This window comes from Schistocerca serialis, chromosome 1, assembly GCF_023864345.2.
Source record: "Schistocerca serialis cubense isolate TAMUIC-IGC-003099 chromosome 1, iqSchSeri2.2, whole genome shotgun sequence".
Lineage (NCBI taxonomy): Eukaryota > Metazoa > Arthropoda > Insecta > Orthoptera > Acrididae > Schistocerca > Schistocerca serialis.
In genome coordinates, this window is record NC_064638.1 from 755,905,189 (window position 1) to 755,929,270 (window position 24,082).

Consider the following 24,082-nt stretch of genomic DNA (forward strand, 5'->3'; position numbering starts at 1 on the left):
CTCGCCATAGTAAACTAGAAAGTAAGAGCGTGCGTGAGGACAGGAATGGAGCCTGTCGTATTAAACCTGCGTCTGGTACTGCAGGTATCAGTTGAAAATTACCTGCAAGGCAGAAACTGGCCACACGAGATGTCACATTAAATTTTAATTTTAACAATAGGTTTATAATCCCATCTGAAAAATGGTTTTAATCTGTAACACTTTCATAGTGGCTGTGCTGCCGAAAGTAAAGAAACTGACGGAATTTACAATCTTATGTTTCGCTGAGTTCACTAGTATTGTGACAATACTGCTAAAATGGAACAAACATTTCCTTAAGCTACAATAAGACACGTCGATCTCAGGGAGAAAATGAACATTAGGCAAGACATCAAAAATGTTAATTTTACGGTAAACGATGAAAGAACTAAGTAATTTGGGGTCTTAAATATAAACGCAAACAGACCTCATATCTCGATAATGGTAAAGCAAAATATCTAAAAACTTAGCGTATAAGACATTAGTAAAGTAACAGTACCTATGAAACTAGCGAATATGAAACTTTAAAGACGATTAACTGCAAACTGAGCAACAGAGAAGGAATAACTGGTAGATAAAGCCTAACAACGTGACTGCGCTGTGACAATATTTAGAAAGAAATAGTACTCTGATAAAAATATAGAAGATAGTACAGCTATAAAGTTGTTCAAATAGAGTGGATATCAACTTTCAACGGTAAAAATTACGTATTTATAATACTCGTATAGAAATATACCTGTACGTCGAATAATGAAGGAGAGAAATAAAATTTTTAAACAGGAATAGAACTTCCGGCGGAAGAGATATAAATGCTAAGGCTTGCTCACGATATAACCTTCCTGGCCGGATGCGAGAGAGACCTGTTGAAAGGAGCAGACAATGTGCTTGTCACAGAATGTGATTTAAGGATAAACAGAACAAAACGGAGGAGATGAAGAGTAGTCGAAAGGAGACTAACGACTTACTTAATGTCAAATTTGATAACTGCAAGGTAATGGAGGAAGTGAAAGAACTCTTCAAAATAGGCAGTAAGCTTACATACGATGGTCGAAGCAAAGAAGGTATAACAAAACAGATTAGCACAGACAAAGAGGGCTTTCTTGCTGCTATCAGATATTAATGTGGAACGCGGGGAGAAGTTGGAAGTGTCCGTCTAGAGCGCCACAGTACTGCGTGGAAGTGAAGCGTGGACCATCGGGAATACGCATAAGAAGAAAGGAAGCTTAGAAAGGGATGCTATCGAAGAAAATTAAAAGTGAAGAGGGCTGATAATTGTGCAAGCATACACTTCCGCAGCCGTTTTCATCTTCAATAAATTTTTTCTGCATTTGACGCGTCATCACGTTGTTGCGTAGACCAACGTTCCGGTCACTGCTGCAAGTGGCTTTCATCAGGATGTTGTGCAAGATGTTGAAAAAGAGTGTCACATATTGCTACTGGAGGTAGTTTTGATCAAAATTAGAAGAAAAGTTCTCGTAATCGCTCTTCTGAAGAGATGAGCCGTTTTACTTGTGACGGCAGGATACATAGAGATGGCGCAGGAAATTACCACAGTGCACTAGTGTGAGCCAATGGAAATCCCGAGAAATCACAGAGATGAGGTTTCAGGATCGCCTCAGCATCGATGTAAGGGAATGAATTGTCGGTGCCGGACTGGTAGGACCATACTCTTTATCAGATTAACTGGTGTATTATATCACTTATTCCTGTATGGTGAATTACCAGCGCCAAGTGACATTCGATTGTGGCTTATGCGCGAGGGCACACTACCTCACTTTGCCGGCCGCGGTGGTCTCGCGGTTCTAGGCGCGCAGTCCGGAACCGTGCGACTGCTACGGTCGCGGGTTCGAATCCAGCCTCGGGCATGGATGTGTGTGATGTCCTTAGGTTAGTTAGGTTTAAGTAGTTCTAAGTTCTAGGGGACTGATGACCACAGCAGTTGAGTCCCATAGTGCTCAGAGCCATTTGAACCATTTTGAACTACCTCACTTTCTAAGGATCGTCCGACAGTACCTCATCACAACTTTTCATGAGAGATAGATGGTTGAAGGGGTCGGGTAGGGTGGCCTCTGCGTTCAGCGAACCTGAATCCGTTGGATTTCTGGCGATAGGAACATCGTCGAACGCCAAACCCATCGAAAATGTGCAGACATAACAGGAGTCTATGACCAATGCACGTGACGCAATCTGAATGGAGCGAGGTGTATTTGAAAGAGTGCGTGATTCCATGGAAGAGAAGGGCTGAAGGATGTGGCAGAATGCGTGGTACAGAGTTTACCTATACGCAATAGCCAAATGTGAACGGTACTGGTTTCCGCACATATCAGCACGGCAAATGTTCTTCTAGTTATGACCAATACTATCTCCTGTAAGAAGGTGCGACACTTTTTTTTAAACAGCTAATATATACTACTAAAACATGTCGACGGGATAACATGTCCGAAAAATTGGGCAGGTATTGCACAAAATGGAGAAGTTTGTGCATCAGTTTTTAGAATGAAGAGGTACTGTAAGGTTAGGTGCGTATTGAGGTCTATGGAGAACGCCTACCAGAAGAAAGGACGAAGTCGTCGGAAATCTGCTATGACATCGAGGAATAAAAAATCTGGTGTTGCAAAGAGTAGTAGAGGAGGAAAACAACAGACACATATAAACAATAAAATTTACTTGCCGTAAAAAATCATGCAACATCGTCAAGGACCGTGTTCAGCTTCACCGGAGTACAATACGAGCATACTGAGGGGCTGTAGTGTTAATGATTCATTTGTCAGTCATCGGCGCTCAGGAAGCCCGACTGCCCACCCTCTGTTTTGATTCTGCAGGCCTATCTGTGATGAGTTTAGGGGTAAAAACAGTTTGCAATATTAATTCTTGGATATAACCGTGCCCCACCGACGAGTACACACACATACGCATTGTGGGCCGGTGGGATACTGAATGCACGTATCGACGGCTAACTGCACACGTTGGGCACAGTGTACCGACGGTGCGTCGCTGCTTTCAGCTGTGGTCTGTGGGACATTCCCACAAGTGTAGACCAGGTTGTGGACGTCCGCGTAGTACATACGCAGGTCAAGAGTGACGCATTGTGCGAGCAGCGGTGGTCGACCGAATATCAACCGAGGACGAATTCTGAGTACATGTTGAAGCTGCTGTGTCATCAGGGACCAATGGGAACCGTCTTCTTGCAGCAAGATTAAGGTCACGTGCGCCTCTGGCCAGGCTACTACTGACACTATAACGCTGCCAAGCATGGATACTCTGGTGGCGATCAAAAGTTGACTGGAGAAAGGAACTACGCTCTGTATTTAGTGATGAGAGTAGGGTCTGTCTGCATGCGAGTAATGGACGTACACGTGTACTGCATAGACCTGGTGAGCAGGCAGCGTATTTCACATTCGCTGATCAATGTGACGTCAGCACCGGGACCTCGGCTTTTGATGAGGTCAATGGCGGTGAGGGATCTACCGATGGGGGACGCTAGGATGGAGAGGCGAGTGGCGAGCTTAGCTGTTTCTAGACTGCTGGAAGGAGTGGGCTCTTCCTCAAAGACTTCCAAAACAGGAAAAATTCCAGAAATCTCCGAAATATCTAGGCGGTAGCTGTTCTTCATCCCCTCCACCTACTGCTACGTGATTTCATAGCTATGTCGGTGGAATATAATATATAACCTATAATGACAGAATTTCTCGGAATGTCTAAGAATCTCAAATTGAACAGGTATGAATTAAGAAAAATACAAAACAAGATGCAAAGGGAACGTACCGTAGACATTTCTGAGCGACAGATCTCATTTCAGGCCTCGTAATGTGAGTATCCATCACTTACAACCAGCGGTCACATTTGGGTGTTTTTGCAGGGTAAAGCATCGAGCGGCACAGGGTTTTAGCCCCATTGTACTGTCATTTCTTCGAGAGGGAGGTGACCCGCTTTTACAGCAGAATAATGCACGTCCACACACGATGTGCTTTTATTGTGTACAGCAAATGTCCTGATCAGCTGTATCACCAGATCTCTCGCCAATTGAACACGTAAAGGGGCGTGACGAAGCAGGAACTTACTCATTCTCGAGGGCCTGCAACATGCAGTGCCGAGCTGCAACAAAAGGCGGAAGATGCTTAGGACACTGTATCGTAGAATGTCATTCGACATGCTTGTTACCGCTTACATGCGGGAAAAAAAGTCTGCGTTGCCGCCAGAGGCGGGGGGGGGGGGGGGGGGGGGAGTTATACACAGTGTGTTGATGCTGTTATTTGGCACCGTCTATTGTGACACATGTGTTTCATTTGGTGTGAATTTAACACATACTTCTTTAACGACTGACTACCTGTCACGTCAGTTGACAATAATATGACCTTGTCCTTGAGGGTGTTGTACTTTTTCTTCGACACCGTACACATCAGATTACGGAGATGGTTGGGTGTAAAAATTGGGCAGAGGTGGAAAGGTTAGCAAAGGCCAGGAGAAATGGAGGTCAGCATCGAACCACACGAAAGATTGTCGACTTTAAAAAAAAAAAGAAAAAGTTGTCAGCAAGTGATTTATAAGATGGACAGACGAGGATTTGTGGCGCTGTCCTCCACGTACCTGCGGGTCGTACTGGACGACGATGATGTTCTCGAAGTAGGTGCCGGAGCCGGAGTCGGCGCCGTAGCCGTAGAGGCCGTTCTCGGAGTTGCCGGCGGTGCCGCACGAGTGGATGCTGATGTCGAAGGTGGCCGCCTTGCGGCCCAGGCCGGCGGGCAGGTGCACGCAGTTCACGTTGCTGTAGTGGCCCTTGCTGAACACGATGCCGTAGAACGGCTTGTCGAAGCCCAGGTACACCTGCAACCGGCCGCCTCATTAGCGGGACATTATTCCGCGGCCGGCTCGCGGAACCGGTATCTCCGGGACCCCGGTATATGCGCACGGCTGTAAATATTGTCCGCTTAAAATTAAATCTGACCGCTAATTTGCTCAGTTCCTTAGCGCTGTTTACCTCTCACACCGCATATTAATAAGACCTGAGTTTTAATTTTCACTTTTATTGGCAGAACTAACTGCCACAATTGATATCTCTGCGTTGCAAATTAAGGAAACAGAGCTAACGCAAATAATTTTCTCACCTTCCCCAGTAACATAAGTTATATAATTTTCCTCAATATATGCGGTCATTTTTTCGAGCTGTCACAGGCCCAGCAACTTGCGTTCCGTTGACATCACAATAAATACAGTCCATTCATTTTATGCGTGTAACATTAACAAATTGTTGAGTATCGCTACGTAAAGGAGAAACAGATTTAATGAAACTGATCTTCCTAGAATATAGCTGCAGTACTATTTTTCTTACACCAGAGAACGTTACCAAATATGAGTATCATGTTAAATACCAGAAAAGATCCAGCAGTCGAGAGTCGAAACCTGAACTATTAGACTTGTAGAGACAGACCTGACGTTGATTTGCTCTTCTTCCACTTTGAATATGCATCTAGGACTACATTCTACCCTTATAAGCAAAAGGCAATATAAACCCTTGACTATAATATGAAAATAGTGGAAAGCCCAGCACATACAGCTTTCGTGTATACTAATGTAGGTCTCAGCTTCCTCCCTCTCTCTCTCTCCGTCCATTAATGTACGCACCACTGGAAACGTAAATCTAACTCAAATAATACTCGAATCGACGCAGAAGGACCATGTTTCGCACCCTGTCGCCGAGTTGGTCGTCTCCAAGTGACACAGGTAAATATACATTCAATATTCTAAGACAAGAAAAAAATCGTTAAAATCCTAGCTTGGTGGAGGGCTCCAAACGTTCCTATTGGGAAAGGATCTGGCGACCTTGCTGGCCAAGATGTGAATATAACCTGCAGAAACTCTCGCCGTGTGTATGCGAGCATTATCTGGTTCAAATGTAAGGCCACAATGGCTTGTCATGCGGGGCAACAAAAAGAGGCGTAGAATATCGTCTATGTACCACTGCGCTGCAAGCGCTCTGCCGACGACAACCAAATGGGTCCTGCTTTGAACAGAAATGGCAGCTCAGACCACCACTCCCGGCTTTCAGGACGTATGGCGAGCGACAGTCTCCAGACACGTCCTTGTTACTCATCAGGGCACAGTTCGAAGCGGGACTTATCACTGATGATAATTCTACTTTATTCAATAAGATTCCAAGCTAAAGACGTGACTGGAGACGCCGTGGACAGCGTTGCGGTACCTCCCCGACGGTCGCCCGCCATACGGCCCAACAAACAAGAGTGTCGGTCTGGGGTGCCACTTCATTTCACAGCATGATCCCTGAGACTGACACCAGCGGCACCTTTACAGCGCAGTGGTACATCGAAGACATTCTACGCCCCGTTTTGTTGCCCTTCATGGCAAGCCATTCGGGGCTTACGTTTCAGCAAGATAATTCCAGTCCACACATTCCGGTAGTTTCCATTGCTTGTGTTCTTGCTTGGGCAGCAAGTTTGACAGATCTATCCCCAGTTGAGAATATTTGGAGCATTGTGCGCAGGGCCCTCCAACCATATCGGGACTTTAGCAATATAACGTGTCAGTTGGACAGAATTTTGTACGATATCCCGCAGGAAGACATCCAAGAATTCTATAAATTAGTGCAAGCTGAAAAACTGCTTGCATAAGGGCAAGAGATGGACCAAAGGGTTATTGAGTAGCAAAATTTGTGAAGCTCTTTATTTTGAATAAATCATCCAATTTTTCTGAAAGTGTAATCATTTGTTTGTTTGTACGTTTAGATAACATCTACCGATTGCAGTCCATTAGGATAAGTCCTTCGCGGTACATCGGTTTCCTTTTCTTTACGGTGTATATACCACTGTTTTTGAATGCTTTGTGTTATTTTATTACTACAGACAAACAACATTTCTATATTAATATATTCATGTTAGGTTTATAGATTGTCTGATGAATATGAATACAATTCTTATGTTTCTAAACCTGTAGGCTTGAAATATCAGAGAACAAGTCAGTAATTGTACAGATATTTACTGATAAGTGCAGTCAACGAAGGAAAATTAGGAGACAAAATTAATATAGCAGCATATTTTTGTACAATGGAAGGGGAGAGTGTCTTGAACAACACACTAGGAACCCTAACTGGTGTGGTGTGAGCGTGCTGGGTGGGTTTGGGGGGGGGGGGGGGGGGGGGGGGGAGGGGAAGGTCATGCAGGCAAGGTGTCAGTTGTAGGTTTTTCTTCAATATCTCGAAAACTGTGACATTTAGCGAAAATGTTTCTGAGTCAAATATTGAACTACATTACATATACTGCAAAAAAGATCTTATTCATTTGTTATATAGAACTAATGTTTCCGCGTTACAGAGGACGCAAAAATCGGCGATTATTAAATACAGTATTTTTATGGTATAAAACTGATGTTTTAGGGAAGTGAGAGCAAATGTTAAAAGTGTGTACTACGCCTAAGTGTAGTAGAAGCGTATTAAGAGATAAATTGTGTTCTGGTGTGTAACAGGGAGGAAACATGGTGGTGGAGGTTAGAAGCGTGAGGGTACGTAATTGCCGGATTGTGGTCATGCTTTTCCATCCTTCATAGGTTTGCAAAATGCTGTTCTTGCGTCTGTATGATTAGCAACTCATATCTCTATTTACCAAAGTGAACACCCACAAATTCCCTTGTGGGATATTTAATGTAATTCAATTTTTGACTGACAAAAATTTCGCTAAATGTCGCGGTTTTCGAAGTATTCAAGAAAATCCTAAGAATCTGACCTTTACATCTCATTACCCCCTCCCCCCTTACTCCCACCCACAAAATTTACACTCCACCGGTCAGGGTTTTGAGTATGTTATTCACGACACTCTACTCATACCACTGTACAAAAATTTGTGACTACCCGAATTCTTTTTGTGGGTCTACCTGTTTTGATCTTCGTTGACTGGGCTATATGGTCTGTGAGGCATTCGTCTTCAGGGCCAGTTTCATTTTCGCTAACATTTCTCACCTGTGGATTAACATTCCTGGTATGGTCTGATATAAACGACAGTAATTTCAATTCACGGCAATATTTCCTACGTCATAATGTATAAAACCAGTAGGGGAGTCTTTTGTAACCACATTTACAGCTAGTTTTCTTTCGCGCCGTACATATGAATAAGTGGTCGTGAACTGAGTTCCTAGTTACATCCAATTTTACTGATTATATGCTGTGAAATGCTGCTTACAATGAAGAATAAACATTTCAGGTAATATTGTTTCACAGATTATCTCGGATATGTTGGCCGGGCTGGGTTAATGTAAATTATTTCCTCTGACAGAGCACATGTAGGATGATGACTGGTAATATGCAACACGAGAAAACAGTTTGTACGTACACTTGTATGTAATAAACATATTATTCATTCAATTTTGGTTGGTTTTTATGGTTTGAGGGATCATACTCACAACCGTGAATAGCTTTTTTAGATCCCCCTTGTGGGAGTGGCATTGTTCCATGGTAGATGAAGTTCTATCTGATCATGTAATTGACCGCCGGGAACATGTTACACAAAAGCACGCAGCAGCTTCAGAATTTACAGGAGACTCTCATGTAGATAATCTTGCTACTATTTCTACAGTTTCAAACACTACTATAGTAACTGGTGGTAGTTTGTGTAGCACAGTGTCAAATGGACCAGTGAATGAAACTTCTAGCACAGATGCAGCAGGCTGGGCATACTGTTATCTTGTGCTTGAAGAAGCGTTTCATGATACTCTTGAAACTGGCTCTGATACTGAAGTGGTTGTAAAGATGAATATGTATGCATGGTCTAAAGGACCTTATGAATGCCAGTCCTTTGGGAAATGGCTTCCTAACTTCCTGCAGATTTTTTTCAAACTTTACCTTCACACATTTTAGGCTCCTAATTGATTAGCTGAATGCAATTTTGTCATATGATGACATGGTAGGAGACCGTGGCTGTTATTTTGTTGGTGTTGAGACAGCAACCAGCCACAAATTTAAGTTCCTTTATTCAAAAGGTACCGTTACCGGTTTCGAATCATTACAATTCATCGTCAGAGGGCTTTCATGCTTTCTTTAAAACATGTAGTGCGTTTTTTATTGATTAGTTGTCCTAAAATATAAATAATACATAATTATAAGCACGCCACACAGATGGTTGCGATACAGGCCGACATTTCACGTAAGTCACATCCCAATGCAAATCTGTATGTAGACAAAATGGTTCAAATGGCTCTGAGCACTATGGGACTCAACTGCTGTGGTCATAAGTCCCCTAGAACTTAGAACTACTTAAACCTAACTAACCTAAGGACATCACACACATCCATGCCCGAGGCAGGATTCGAACCTGCGACCGTAGCGGTCGTGCGGTTCCAGACTGTAGCGCCTTTAACCGCTCGGCCACTCCGGCCGGCCTGTATGTACACAGTCTGTCGATTTGTAGTCTACAGTGTAAAATTGTATTTGAGATAATTTCATTTGGATTGGCTATTCGTTGACAACTGTGACTATACAGAGTGATTCAACTAAGCAGTTCACCTTGGATATTTCGTACTTCTTCCTCATTCAGATGAACTGTGAGAAAGTACGCAGTAAATGACGTATGGTCTGTCTTCATATCTTCGCTAATTATAGAGATGTCGGTATCAACTTCGCTTTTCCAAGAAAAACTAAAGTAATTTCTGCTGATAGTTCTGTAGTTAAAAAAGAGACGAATTCAAAGGCCTTTCACTCTTCAGATTTAGGTTGTTAGTTTCGGAGTCAATACAGTATATAGAACGTAGGATTTATCGGTTTTGTACATGAAACAGATTGCTATCTTACGTGGAAGTTCGTGGTTTAAGAACCAAATAAGGAAATATGTCACGATGGATAAAGAGGAAACAGAGTGCTGCACCGTCGCTTTATCGATATCTACTGAAGCGCCAAAGAAACTGTTATAGGCATGCGTATTCAAATACGGAGGTACGTAAACAGAAAGTATACGGCGCTACGGTCGGCGACGCCTGTATCAGACAACAAGTGTCTGGTGCAGTTGTTAGATCGGTTACTGCTGCTACAATGGCTGGTTATCAAGATTTAAGTGAGTTTCAACGTGGTGTTATAGTCGGCTCACGAGCGATGGGACACAGCATCTCCGAGGAAGCGATGAAGTGGAGATTTTCTTGTACGACCATTTCACTAGTGTACCGTGAATGTCAGGAATCCGGTAAAACATCAAATCTCCAACATCACTGCGGCCGGGGAAAGATGTTGCAAGAATGGAACCAACGATGACTGAAGAGAATCGTTCAGCGTGATAGAAGTGCAACTCTTCAGCATATTGCTGCAGGTTTTAATGCTGGGCCATCAACAACTGTCAGCGTGCGAACCATTCAACGGAACATAATCGACATGGACTTTCGGAGTCGAAGGTCCATGCATGTATCCTTGATGACTGCACGACACAAGGCCCTTACGCCTCGCCTGGACCTGTCAACACAGTCAGAGGACTGTTGATGTCAGGAAACATGTTGCCTGGTCGGACGAGTCTCGTTTCAAATTGTATCCAGCGCATGGACATGAACGGGTATTGGGACAACCTCATGAATCCATGGATCCTGCATGTCAGCAGGGGACTGTTCAAGCTGGTGAAGGCTCTGAAATGGTGTGGAGCGTGTGCACTTGGAGTGATATGTGGCCCCTGATACGTCTAGATACGAATCTGACAGGTGAAACGTACGTAAGCATCCTGTCTGATCACCTGCATCCATTCATGCCCATTCTGCATTCCGACGGACTCGGACAATTATAGCAGGACAATGCGACAGGAACACTCTTCTAAGTTTAAACACTACCACTGGTCACCACACTCTCCAGACATGATCATTATTGAGCATATCTGGAATGCTTTGCAGCGTGTTGTTCAGAAGAGATTTCCACCCCTGATTTATGGATAGCCCTGCACGATTCATGGTGTCAATACCCTCCAGCACTACTTCAGGCATTCGTGGAGTCCATGCCACGTCGTGTTGCGGCACTTCCGCGTGCTCGCGGTCGCCCTACACGATATTAGGCAGGTGTAACAGTTTCTTAGGCTCTTCAGTGTAAAAGGGACACAATCGAAATATAGCTTACATTATTTCTGAGTCGTTCACGTGTGTGATTAGTTTGCTGGCATTGGTTAGTTTGTGGAAAAGAAGCCGACGCTCATCCAGTTCTTTCTGGTCGCATGGGTACTAAGTGTAGACATAATCAGTTAGCCAGAATACACGCCTCTTTTGATGCCACTGGACTCTTACGCTGAGTTAAGTTCAAAGACTAAGACTATGCACTAATTACGACCACATTAGAGGATTTAAAATATCGCATTGTTTGAGCATATGCAGTAATATCGAAGTAATCTCTTCAGTCTATCGACAAGTTCCTGCAGCTGTGACTGCAAACTTGAACTGCAATGTAAAATGGGCGTTTCGAACACTTTATGAAATAAATGAAATTTTAAGGACGTTTTTATGACCACATTCTTTCGTGACCACCTCAGGAGGCGAAGTTATTATCCAGCAGTCTCAATACCTCAATTCCTGGTTTTCCAAATTTATTCAGTTTTTGACGTGCAGCTTTGTTTCAACGATCTAGCAGAAACAAGAGCAAAATTCCTACCGTAGATGCCTTTTCGTTTGCCTTCCAGTTGCTGGATTGGTCCAGCCACACGTAGCCAAATTAAATTTATAACTGTTTTAAAGGGGACTTTTCTCCACTATTCTGCTACGCAGTTCGTGGTCTAGTAGTTAGCGTCGCTTTCTCTACATGGTGGAGTCTCGGGTGAGATTACCGGCTGGGTCGGAGATTTTCTTCGCTCGGGGATGGGTGTTTATGCTGGCCCAAACACTTCAACTCATCCTCATCCACGCACAAGTCACTGACGAGGGGTTAAATAGAAAGACTCGCACTAGGCGGCCGAAGAGCAAAAGACTTGGTCTCTCAGCAATTTGTGCCGTACGATTATTTCATTTCAGTAGACTCCCTTACAAGAAGACCTCGCGAACATCCCCTCATCGATTTATTTCACATTGACAAGGTGTGCAGGCCCCGGCTAGGACTTCAACATACAGGATGAGTCAGCTGCCCCTGCCACTGGGTTTACGCACACCGCAATGCCTTCAAACACCACGCACAAGATGTCATATTTTCTCGCCCGCTTCCAACAAACTGTTAGTCCCACAAAAGAATGAACAGGAGCGTTTTGTAGGATATTTAATGTAGTAAAATTTTGTTCTGGGACACGTTTTCGGTAGAAAAACTTCCAAAAGTGACGTTTTTCTTGTGGCTTCCAGCGAAAACGTGTCCCAGTACAAAAATTAACTACTTTAAGATTCCTATAAAACGTTCCCGTTCATTTTTTCTATGGGAGTAATAGTTTGCACATTGTGAGTGAGAGAATATGAAAATCTGGTGGGTGATATTATATGGTGTTGTGGGATGCATAGAAGCCAGCGATATGGGCAGCTCAACCATCATGTATGTGAACAGGAACACATCACATTCGACAGTTCTCGAGAAAATCGAGTTTGAAAAATTTAGATGTGATCATATACTTTGTATGGTCGCTAGCATTCAAGTTCAAGGAGTCTGCAACCGAATGAGTAAGTGTTTAGTTTCGTAAGTGCGAGGTCACTGGATCGAATCTCTCTGTCAGTATTTCCCTTTTTTCTCATTCCCACGTAATTCTAACTACAGATATGTGTAATATGCCACCAAATTATATGACGAACGAGAACCGTTTATGAATGTAAACCATGTTTGATTTTCAATGGAAGCACTGAAAGAACCATCCACATGCAAAAATTAGGCCTTCATTATATTTGCTGTATGTCACGGTAATTATTGTTTTCCATGTTTCTACGATCAGTATCATCCTGATACGTGCAGTGCACCTTAGGTTACACACTAGTAAAATAAAATAAAGTGACTGTACTGACGTGACCGAAAGTCCTTGTGTATCGTCTTTATATTTTCAGTCTCCTTACGAAAAAAATTTTTCTGCTTCTTTCGTTATAAATACTATGAAAATAATAAATCTGTTTTTAGAACCATGTAGATATAAAAGAAAACGAAGTAACGGTAGAGAGATTCGATCCAGAGACCTAGGACTTAGGAAGAAAAGCGCTTACTCGCTCGGCTGCAGAGTCCTTGAATACTTTTTACCATAAAAAACTCTCACAGGAGAGCTTCTGTAAAGTCTGGAAGGTAGGAGACGAGGTACTGGCAGAAGTGAAGCTGTGAGGACGGGGCGTGAGTCGTGCTTGGGTAGCTCAGATGGTAGAGCACTTGCCCGCGAAAGGCAAAGTTCCCGATTTCGAGTCTCGCTCCGGCACACAGTTTTAACCTGCCAGAAAGTTTCATATGAGCGCACACTCTGCTGCAGAGTAAAAATCTCATTCTGGGAATGAGGATATTGAGACAGATATGGGGAAGGGAGAGACAGACGGAGAAAAGGGGAAGGGAGAAACAGACAGAGAAAGGGAAAAGGAGGAGATGGACAAAGAGAGGGGGAGAAGGTTACAGAAAGAAACGAGGAGGAAATGGACAGAGAGAGGAGGCTGGAGGAGACGGACTGAGAGACAAGGAGAAGAAATGGACAGCAAGGGAGGAGTGTGAGGGAGCAGTAGACAGTCAGTGAGTGGAGGGAGGAGAATATGGTCTTAGAGGAGGGAGTTCGAGATGGAGGGAACAAGAGGAGATGGTCTGAGAGGAGGAAAGTGCAGATGGAGACATGCGGAAGTAGCTGATGGGCAGACAGAGAGAGGAGGAGGAGGAGGTGGAGAGAAGGTAGGTGGGTTGGTTGGAGAAGATGGTCAGAGAGTGGGGGCAGGAGGTGGACAGAGGGGGAGGAGAAGATGGACTAATACAATTGGGGAAAGTGAAACTCAAAAAACTGCGTCTAGCGAGAAATGAACGAAGAACCTCGCGCGATTCTAAGACTAGCACGCAACTATTGAAGGTTCTGCCAAAATTTTCGAAATTTTCAGTAAATAACATCGCTCGGGAATCTTCAGAAACGATATTATTCGGGGACGAGTGTCATACTGCGTCAAAAAAATCGTGTACGGGCACTGAGTTGCAAAATCGAAGAGGGCACAGCAGTGCATAAGAACTCCTTGTGAGACACAGACACGAAACGTCGTATATTTGCATGTCCCCGCAGTACTATGATTTAAATACAAAGATTTACATCGTCATTTTCTCATGGAGGTACAGCATAGTGATGGATACAGAAGAAAAACTTATAATTCACGTTGGAATAAGAACAGATCAGTGTCAAATCTATGTCTACAAATCCAAGAGCTCAGTGACCGATCCTCGGTTGGTCATTGGATCTTTAGTAGTTTCAGGCACAGTAAGTTGGTGTGAGCCTGTCACAGCTTAGATTGCACATTGTGGTCATTACCTAATGTTATATTTCAGGTATCTCTTAAAATCAACTCTATTGTGTGACAGTATTTTGCAAGTAACCTCTTTTGCAGACAACACCTACCTTCATGAGGTCGCGCTCGCACTTGACGTCGAGTGAGATGATCTTGGGCATGTCAGGCATGGGTGCGGGCCAAGCGGCGTCGGGCACGGGCGCGGCCGCGTACAGCTTGTCTAGCGCGTCGAGGGGTGGCGGGGGCGGCCCGTGGTAGAAGTGCGGGGGCGGAGGCGGTGGCGGCGGTAGGTGCGGCCCGTAGTAGGGTGGCTTGCGAGCCGCCCCCGCTCCCGGCCCCGCCTCCAGCGCCAGCTGGTCGCCGCCCACGCGGTCGCGCTCCTCGGCGGCGCTCAGCGAGCCCCCGGCGCCGGCGCCCGCCCCCGCTCCACCGCCGCGGTCCTGCGCCGACGACGCCGCCTCCGCAGCCTCTCCGCCGTCCGCCGCGGGCTGCCGTCCGCCGCCTTCAGAACCCTCCGAGTCGTCCACGCAGCGGGCACTCTGAAAACACACGTCTCATTTTTAATAACAATCTTTAGTTTTCTGCTCTTAAATAGCCGTCTGTTCATGTTTTTGAAAAACACAAGTTCTACTTTTTATCTACCATGATGGTCCCTCGAGGAAGCCGCTGCAAGACCGACTAGGGCCGAGATGAGAGAAAAATACACAATATGCATGCGCAACACAAACAGAGAAGTCCGAGCGACAAAAATCAGCTAGCATGGTAGGTGGGCCAATGTCAGACGTTCCGGCTGTAGAATCGGTGCAAAGTGATATTGGTACAAGCTGTTGCGGCTTGTCCTGAAGCAGAGTTGAACCTCTATACTTTGCAAGCCGGCGGTAATTACGAAGGCTATTCGGAAATTAAGGAAACCATAGCGAAATTCAAAACTGTGTTATTTCCAACAGTTGGCTATACCTTCCAGCCACTTCTCTATATAGTCGCCGCTCTGACTTATACATCGGTCGTAGTGTTGTACCAACTTTCCAACACCCTCGTCACAGGAGGCAACCTCGTGTGCATTCCTCGTCGTCTGTGCCAAAACGTTGTCTTCGTGACTAGCGATTCAACTGGGTAGAAATGGAGTATCCTTATTGTCGCGGCCGAGAACTGTCATGAAGAAGGAGCTGCGTGACAGTTACGTTATACGGGGTTGCATGAAATTAGGCGAAATCTCTCGGCAGGCACCCGTACACCCGTACTTGGCGGGAGACACTATTCTCTAGGCATCACCAAGCGCTCAATGTGCGCTGAGAACTTGAAAGAGCGACGTGACGCTGTCTATAGGCATATTAGAGACACTGCCCAACACATCTACATGCGAAGCTTCACTGGATTATCACTGCGGTTCCCATTTAGCGACCGATCTTTCCTTACTTTCCGAATAGCCCTCGTATATCTTATCAATATTATCGATATCTAAATTACTAACTGACAAATTTGGTTCGTAGTTCATGATTCATGGTGCACAGTCTAGTTGCAGGTTGTCTATGTAAAAGCTTTGGAGGACCACAAAAGTTTGATTTTCATTGTTCCATATAATTATCGAACAAATTTAAAAATTTAAAATGCTGTCACTAACTACTCATTAAGAAGTATGCTTTTACATTTAAGGGTTAAGGGAATAAGACAAGTATGACTTCATTCAGTAAATACACCAAGTTTCTGGATCTACTCCTCATCAAAATTCTGGATATACAATGACGATTGCACGATCTCCTCCGAGGTTTTGGGAGAAATACGTCGTCTTTCTTCCACTGATTTCCGTTTAAGCTTCCTGAGCATTTCTTTTGCACTTTCGAATGAGCAGTAGCGACCTGTTACGATCCTTAGCTGCCAACCCTTAACCCAAAACACGTTCAGCACGTCTGTACTACTATCACTGCATTCTTTTATCACTTATCTCAATTTTTAACTTTTGTTAGTTTTGGGACCATCGCGTTTTACTTTATTTTGCTGTGGAACATTGACTTCTTTTTGCTGATTAGTCCGTCACCTCTAAGAACACGATTGTTTGTAGATGATGAGTGAAAATTACTGAAAAACAGCTTAAGCTGTAAATTATATAGGGGAATTATAGTCTTGAAACTTCGCTATTCCTTCTACCAATCTTCCGGCCCCTCCTGCCGGAGGTTGGAGTCCTCCCTCGGGCATGGGTGTGTGTGTTGTTCTTAGCATAAGTTAGTTTAAGTAGGATGTAAATCTAGGGACCGATGACCTAATCAGTTTGGTCCCTTAGGAATTCACACACATTTGAACCTTTCCGCCAATCTTCTTCGAAAGAGTTCCGCATTGATGGCCTTCAGTGATAATTGGTTCGTGAATATAATATTTAATTTTAAGATGGCTGAAATGTTTATTTGTGGTAAATGACTAGGTACAGTCCATTAATGACGAACAAGACATTGACTTTAAATACACTAGTTCACGCGCTAATAGATACAATTAGACAAACTAGGAATTTATATTTTTGGCTTAGAAACATTATTCCAGGAACTAATTAAAAATAGCTGAAATCCCTCAGTTTCGATCAAGGTTTTCGAAGGTTTTCTTCAGCCTGAAACAAATGTCGGAACTGGTAATGCCTTCCTATACATTCCCAACTATGTAACCCCTTCGTATCAATCTTAAGAGGGCCTGGTATGTGGCTGAAAAAAATCTGACCTTATTAATGGGTGGATATCTCAAATAGCCGACGCTGTCTTTGTACAGGGAATCAAAAAAGTAAAAATATAGTTTTCGCGCGGTACGAAGAAAATCAATTGCAAAATACGCTGACCATAATTCGTCTTGATTCTCTTCCAGGTGGTCCACATTTTTGTACATTAAATATATATCGAGAAAAAAATAAGAATATGGTGTAATTTTACGTTTGGTCGTTTCCCTCATTTAGAGAATAACTTGATTCGGTAATCATTATTAAACTCTGCACGCTTTCTTCGTCTCTCAGCACCCCGATGTTGTGAGTAAATTTACATAACTCTATCGTCCTCACAAATGCATACGTAAGCTTTTACGAAGTTAATAAGCACGGGTTCTTATTGAAAAAAAAAACCGAATGCAAAGAAAATTTATCTCTTTTATGCAAGCAGTGAGTACGAAGCACACGCAATCAAGGAACTCTAACGACGGAGAATTGTTTTAAAGGCATAACTCGTCGTCGCCTCCTCTTTCGATCCTCCGAACCTTTATCACAGAGATATGTTACGTGTCCTGACGGCAAGTAATGCAAGCAAACTCGACAGAGTTCCAATTGGAAGCTTCCAGTTAATTTCTCCGACATGGCCTCTCACCTGCTGGCCAGATCGCGTGCTGCGCCGATGACAGTTACAATAGGTAGGCTGATATAGGGGCCGGCGACTCCCCCACGAGCCGCAGCAGTAAGCTATTCCAAGAACTCTATTGCATAGTTTACTGGACTCTTGAATGGCGCTGTTAGGACACTAGATGCTATTCAGGAGGAGTAGGGATAAAATTTAAGTGCAATCATCACGGTTTAGGTTCCCTGTGGTGTAAGTTAATCATTTCACGGGAACGTCTTGATGGTCTCTTAAATGCGTCACGTCCGCTTCCTTCCCCGCTGTTATCTAGGAGGGCAGGTGGCCCATCTTGAACGACCTCAACATAGACAACAAGTTTTACGTCTGATCGTATTTTTCTTATTTACATCACCAACGATCCAAAAGCACGGATTCACCAATTTGATTTTTAATACCGTCTATCGTCGTCGTTGTGAAAATTAAACTTCTGGTACTGACATAATTTCTAGTCCACGGTAGATTCTTGTTTATATGCCGGTATTGTCAATTTTTAAAACATCTCGAGAATTCTTAGCTGCAGTAGGTGAATTAGCGTGACTAATGCGTTCAATTATAGAGTTATCTAATGCTCAGAATCCATTAATGTGAGTTATTTCTAATGTGTAACTGTAGAAAATTTCACAGCGCTCCAACAGCACCCGGGTATGGTTCACATAGTCTTGCAATATAATAACACTTGGTCTCAGATAAGATTTATGTATAATAAATCCTGATAGACACGGAATTAAACATTTGGCACTTAGCAACTCAGCTGATCCAATAGCGTCGTAGCTTAAAATGAAACTTCCAAATAAAGACGCCAGCACGCAGTTAAGGATGTAAGAGCGCAACAAAGCTTTAGTATAGTTGCTCACATGTTGCATGGGCAAATTCTCGGAACATGGATGCAGTAAACACACTTTCTGTTCTCTTGCAACAACAGTCATAGCTAGAACAGTAATCAATTAACAACGGAATCTCTTAAACTAGAACGGAGATACCAGAAACCTTAATCGACAGTAACGGTAGCCGGCCGGAGTGGCCGTGCGGTCCTAGGCGCTGCAGTCTGGAACAGCGCGACCTCTACGGTCACAGGTTCGAATCCTACCTCGGGAATGGATGTGTGTGATGTCCTTAAGTTAGTTAGGTTTAAGTAGTTCTAAGTTCTAGGGGACTGATGACCTCAGATGTTAAGTCCCATAGTGGTCAGAGTCATTTGAACCATTTCTTTGCTCAGAACCATTTGAACCATTTTTTGACAGTAACGGTATTCGAACTGAAAGAGTTACTTGCATTCTAAATTATTTACTGCAAATATATGTGGCCGCAATCTGAAAACCAGTTAAATCTTCTATCCTAATAATGTTTCTTCAGTATATACCACAAGCGTAATCAACCATCTGCCCAAACTGCTCGTTTCTATACTACACTGATGTGCAAAACTTGAGGACGAAAGTAATTTACACATGACGTGCCAGTGCCAAGTAATAAAGCTCGACGAAACTAGAATCACACGTAGAAAGGGTTTCTTCAGTGCAGTGCAGTGCAGAAAGTAGATGAAAGAAATACGAAATGAGGCGAATAAAAATGATACTATAACTCAAAGTTATTTGTTCTGTATATTACAATCTCTGTCTTCCCTTAGAAGTTTTGTCCTTCACGGTTACTGTTAGTATCACGTAAGTTGTTCCACGATGTCTTAACACCTGTCCTATCATCCTACCTACTCTTCTAATTAAATTTTTCGATACATTCCTTTCTTAGCTGATTCTATAGAAAACATGTTTCTTTTATGTCCAATTAAATTTATGCATACTCGTCTCGCACCACATTTGGAACACTTTGACTTCGTTCTTTTTCGGTGCTCTGTTATTGACTTCCGTACAACATCGTCATCAGTTTCTCGGTAATCTCATGTCCACTACGCCTCAATGATTTTGAGTAGCATTGGTTTGCCCTCACTCCGTATTTTCTGCACAATAGTCTGTTCATCCCAATTAATGGGTTCTGTAAATCTTCCCACTTACACAGAGGACAGAAAAGTCATTTCAAAATGAATTTTAATCCCTCTTATAAATCATTCATCGTTCCGCCGATAAATAGGCTGAACAACAGAGGTGAAAGACGGCATCACTGCCACATGCCCTCTTACTCAGCGGATGTACCAGCTACGTGAGCAGTACGTGGACACACTGTAAGCTTCTGTAGCGAATTATCAACTATTGAACATATCTAGTGCCAACTGCAAACATAGCACCGCCAGATCGTTTGGCTTTAGCAAACATAAGCCTTCTCTCTCTTACAGCGACTCGGATCCGGTCCCCCCGCTGACCCACTGGACCACTGGGCCGTGGAGAAATGTCCGTGTAGCCTCCTAGCGGAGACATAAACCAATATTTGGCAAGGACCCATCGTGGCTCCTCGCAGCGGTACGCTCCGACTCCTTCCCACGACGCGTGTGACCCACGCGTGGGCAACCGCCCCGTAAACAGGACACCGGCGCGGCTGGCGGCTGGCAGGTGGCATAGGCAGCGCCGCTGGCAACGTTAGGCGTTCCCTCTCAACGACGGGGCCTCACGTCAGCTCGGCACACACCCGACGGCGGGCGGCTGCCTCTATGGCTCAGCACAACTCGGTCGTCTTTCCGCGTATGTCTAAAATTCATGACATTCGCCTTGAATCAACTCACTTACGTCAAAATACGACGTAAACTGGTAAGAATGATTATAACAAGATTCCATATCAATGACCATGAGCTTCAATAATATACGAGGGTTGGCCAGAAAGTAAGTTCGGATCGGTCGCGAAATGGAAACCACTGGGAAAATTCGTTAAAGTTTTGCACAGATGTGTTGGGCAGTGTCTCTAGTGTGCCCGTCGATCGCTCTACATCTACATTTATACTCCGCAAGCCACCCAACGGTGTGTGGCGGAGGGCACTCTACGTGCCACTGTCATTACCTCCCTTTCCTGTTCCAGTCGCGTATGGTTCGCGGGAAGAACGACTGTCTGAAAACCTCCGTGCGCGCTCTAATCTCTCTAATTTTACATTCGTGATCTCCTCGGGAGGTATAAGTAGGGGGAAGCAATATATTCGATACCTCATCCAGAAACGCACCCTCTCGAAACCTGGCGAGCAATCTACACCGCGATGCAGAGCGCCTCTCTTGCAGAATCTGCCACTTGAGTTTATTAAACATCTCCGTAACGCTATCACGGTTACCAAATAACCCTGTGACGAAACGCGCCGCTCTTCTTTGGATATTCTCAATCTCCTCCGTCAAACCGATCTGGTACGGATCCCACACTGATGAGCAATACTCAAGTATAGGTCGAACGAGTGTTTTGTAAGCCACCTCCTTTGTTGATGGACTACATTTTCTAAGCACTCTCCCAATGAATCTCAACCTGGTACCCGCCTTACCAACAATTAATTTTATATGATCATTCCACTTCAAATCGTTCCGCACGCATACTCCCAGATATTTTACAGAAGTAACTGCTACCAGTGTTTGTTCCGCTATCATATAATCATACAATAAAGGATCCTTCTTTCTATGTATTCGCAATACATTACATTTGTCTATGTTAAGGGACAGTTGCCACTCCCTGCACCAAGTGCCTATCCGCTGCAGATCTTCCTGCATTTCGCTACAATTTTCTAATGCTGCAACTTCTCTGTATACTACAGCATCATCCGCGAAAAGCCGCATGGAACTTCCGACACTATCTACTAGGTCATTTATATATATTGTGAAAAGCAATGGTCCCATAACACTCCCCTGTGGCACGCCAGAGGTTACTTTAACGTCTGTAGACGTCTCTCCATTGATAACAACATGCTGTGTTCTGTTTGCTAAAAACTCTTCAATCCAGCCACACAGCTGGTCTGATATTCCGTAGGCTCTTACTTTGTTTATCAGGCGACAGTGCTGAACTGTATCGAACGCCTTCCGGAAGTCAAGAAAAATAGCATCTACCTGGGAGCCTGTATCTAATATTTTCTGGGTCTCATGCACAAATAAAGCGAGTTGGGTCTCACACGATCGCTGTTTCCGGAATCCATGTTGATTCCTACATAGTAGATTCTGGGTTTCCAAAAACGACATGATACTCGAGCAAAAAACATGTTCTAAAATTCTACAACAGATCGACGTCAGAGATATAGGTCTATAGTTTTGCGCATCTGCTCGACGACTCTTCTTGAAGACTGGGACTACCTGTGCTCTTTTCCAATCATTTGGAACCCTCCGTCCTCTAGAGACTTGCGGTACACGGCTGTTAGAAGGGGGGCGAGTTCTTTCGCGTACTCTGTGTAGAATCGAATTGGTATCCCGTCAGGTCCAGTGGACTTTCCTCTATTGAGTGATTCCAGTTGCTTTTCTATTCCTTGGACACTTATTTCGATGTCAGCCATTTTTTCGTTTGTGCGAGGATTTAGAGAAGGAAATGCAGTGCAGTCTTCCTCTGTGAAACAGCTTTGGAAAAAGGTGTTCAGTATTTCAGCTTTACGCGTGTCATCCTCTGTTTCAATGCCATCATCATCCCGGAGTGTCTGGATATGCTGTTTCGAGCCACTTACTGATTTAACGTAAGACCAGAACTTCCTAGGATTTTCTGTCAAGTCGGTACATAGAATTTTACTTTCGAATTCACTGAACGCTTCACGCATAGCCCTCCTTACGCTAACTTTGACATCGTTTAGCTTCTGTTGGTCTGAGAGGTTTTGGCTGCGTTTAAACTTGGAGTGAAGCTCTCTTTGCTTCGCAGTAGTTTCCTAACTTTGTTGTTGTACCACTGTGGGTTTTTCCCGTCCCTCACAGCTTTACTCGGCACGTACCTGTCTAAAACGCATTTTACGATTGCCTTGAACTCTTTCCATAAACGCTCAACATTGTCAGTGTCGGAACAGAAATTTTCGTTTTGATCTGTTAGGTAGTCTGAAATCTGCCTTCTATTACTCTTGCTAAACAGATAAACCTTCCTCACTTTTTTTATATTCCTATTAACTTCCATATTAAGGGATGCTGCAACGGCCTTATGATCACTGATTCCCTGTTCTGCACTTAAAGAGTCGAAAAGTTCGGGTCTGTTTGTTATCAGTAGGTCCAAGATGTTATCTCCACGAGTCGGTTCTCTGTTTAATTGCTCGAGGTAATTTTCGGATGTGCACTCAGTATAATGTCACTCGATGCTCTATCCCTACCACCCGTCCTAAACATCTGAGTGTCCCAGTCTATATCTGGTAAATTGAAATCTCCCGTCCTAAACATCTGAGTGTCCCAGTCTATATCTGGTAAATTGAAATCTCCACCTAAGACTATAACATGCTGAGAAAATTTATGTGAAATGTATTCCAAATTTTCTCTCAGTTGTTCTGCCACTAATGCTGCTGAGTCGGGAGATCGGTAAAAGGAGCCAATTATTAACCTAGCTCGGTTGTTGAGTGCAACCTCCACCTATAATAATTCACAGGAACTATCTACGTCTACTTCACTACAGGATAAACTACTACTAACAGCGACGAACACTCCACCACCGGTTGCATGCAATCTATCCTTTCTAAACACCGTCTGTACCTTTGTAAAAATTTCGGCAGAATTTATCTCTGTCTTAAGCCAGCTTTCTGTATCTATAACGATTTCAGCTTCGGTGCTTTCTATCAGCGCTTGAAGTTCTGGTACTTTACCAACGCAGCTTCGACAGTTGACAATTACAATACCGATTGCTGCTTGGTCCCCGCATGTCCTGACTTTGCCCCGCACCCGTTGAGGCTGTTGCCCTTTCTGTACTTGCCCAAGGCCATCTAACCTAAAAACCGCCCAGCCCACGCCACACAACCCCTGCTCTTTTCAGTTTTGAGCGAACAGTTAGCACGTAAAGGTGCGAACGGAATAATATGAGGGCCCGGTTAGAGATTTCGCCTGCGTCATGCAGCCCACATAACACAACTGTCGAGCAGTTCCTTCTTCATGCCAGTTCTCGGCCGCACACTGCAGGGGCAATGAAGACGCTCCTGCAGCGCTTGCGATGAGAAGTGTTCAATCATCCACAATACAATCCGTAATTGGCTCCCCCTGAGTCTCATCTCTGCTCACAAGAACCGCTAGCTGTGAAGATATAATTTTTCCATAGACAACGAACTGCAGACCAGTGCAGATAACTGGCCGAAAGCACAGGCTTTCTATGACGAGGATATTGGAAAGTTGATACAAGACTACGACAAAACTCGAAGTTGGAGCGGCGACTATGTAGAGAAGTAGGTGAAAGGTGTACCTAACTGTTGCAAATAAAAGTTTCTAGTTTTCACTATGGTTTCCATTTCACGACCTATCGGAACTTACTTTCTGGAC

General features: G+C 44.0%; 1 protein-coding gene across 1 annotated transcript in view; it reads right to left on the bottom strand.

The window, feature by feature from the left end:
- LOC126430522 (uncharacterized) overlaps positions 1 to 15,886 on the bottom strand; it is a gene marked incomplete at its 3' end in the record, with an annotated part of 28,309 nt that extends 12,423 nt beyond the window's left edge. The window contains exons 1-3 of the mRNA XM_050090427.1: positions 15,808 to 15,886; positions 14,502 to 14,611; positions 4,606 to 4,842 (exon numbers count right to left, since the gene is read on the bottom strand). Of these exons, the coding sequence (XP_049946384.1) occupies positions 4,606 to 4,842; positions 14,502 to 14,611; positions 15,808 to 15,886 (426 nt within the window). The remainder of the gene's footprint in view (positions 1 to 4,605; positions 4,843 to 14,501; positions 14,612 to 15,807) is intronic.
- Positions 15,887 to 24,082: the final 8,196 nt, after the last annotated feature.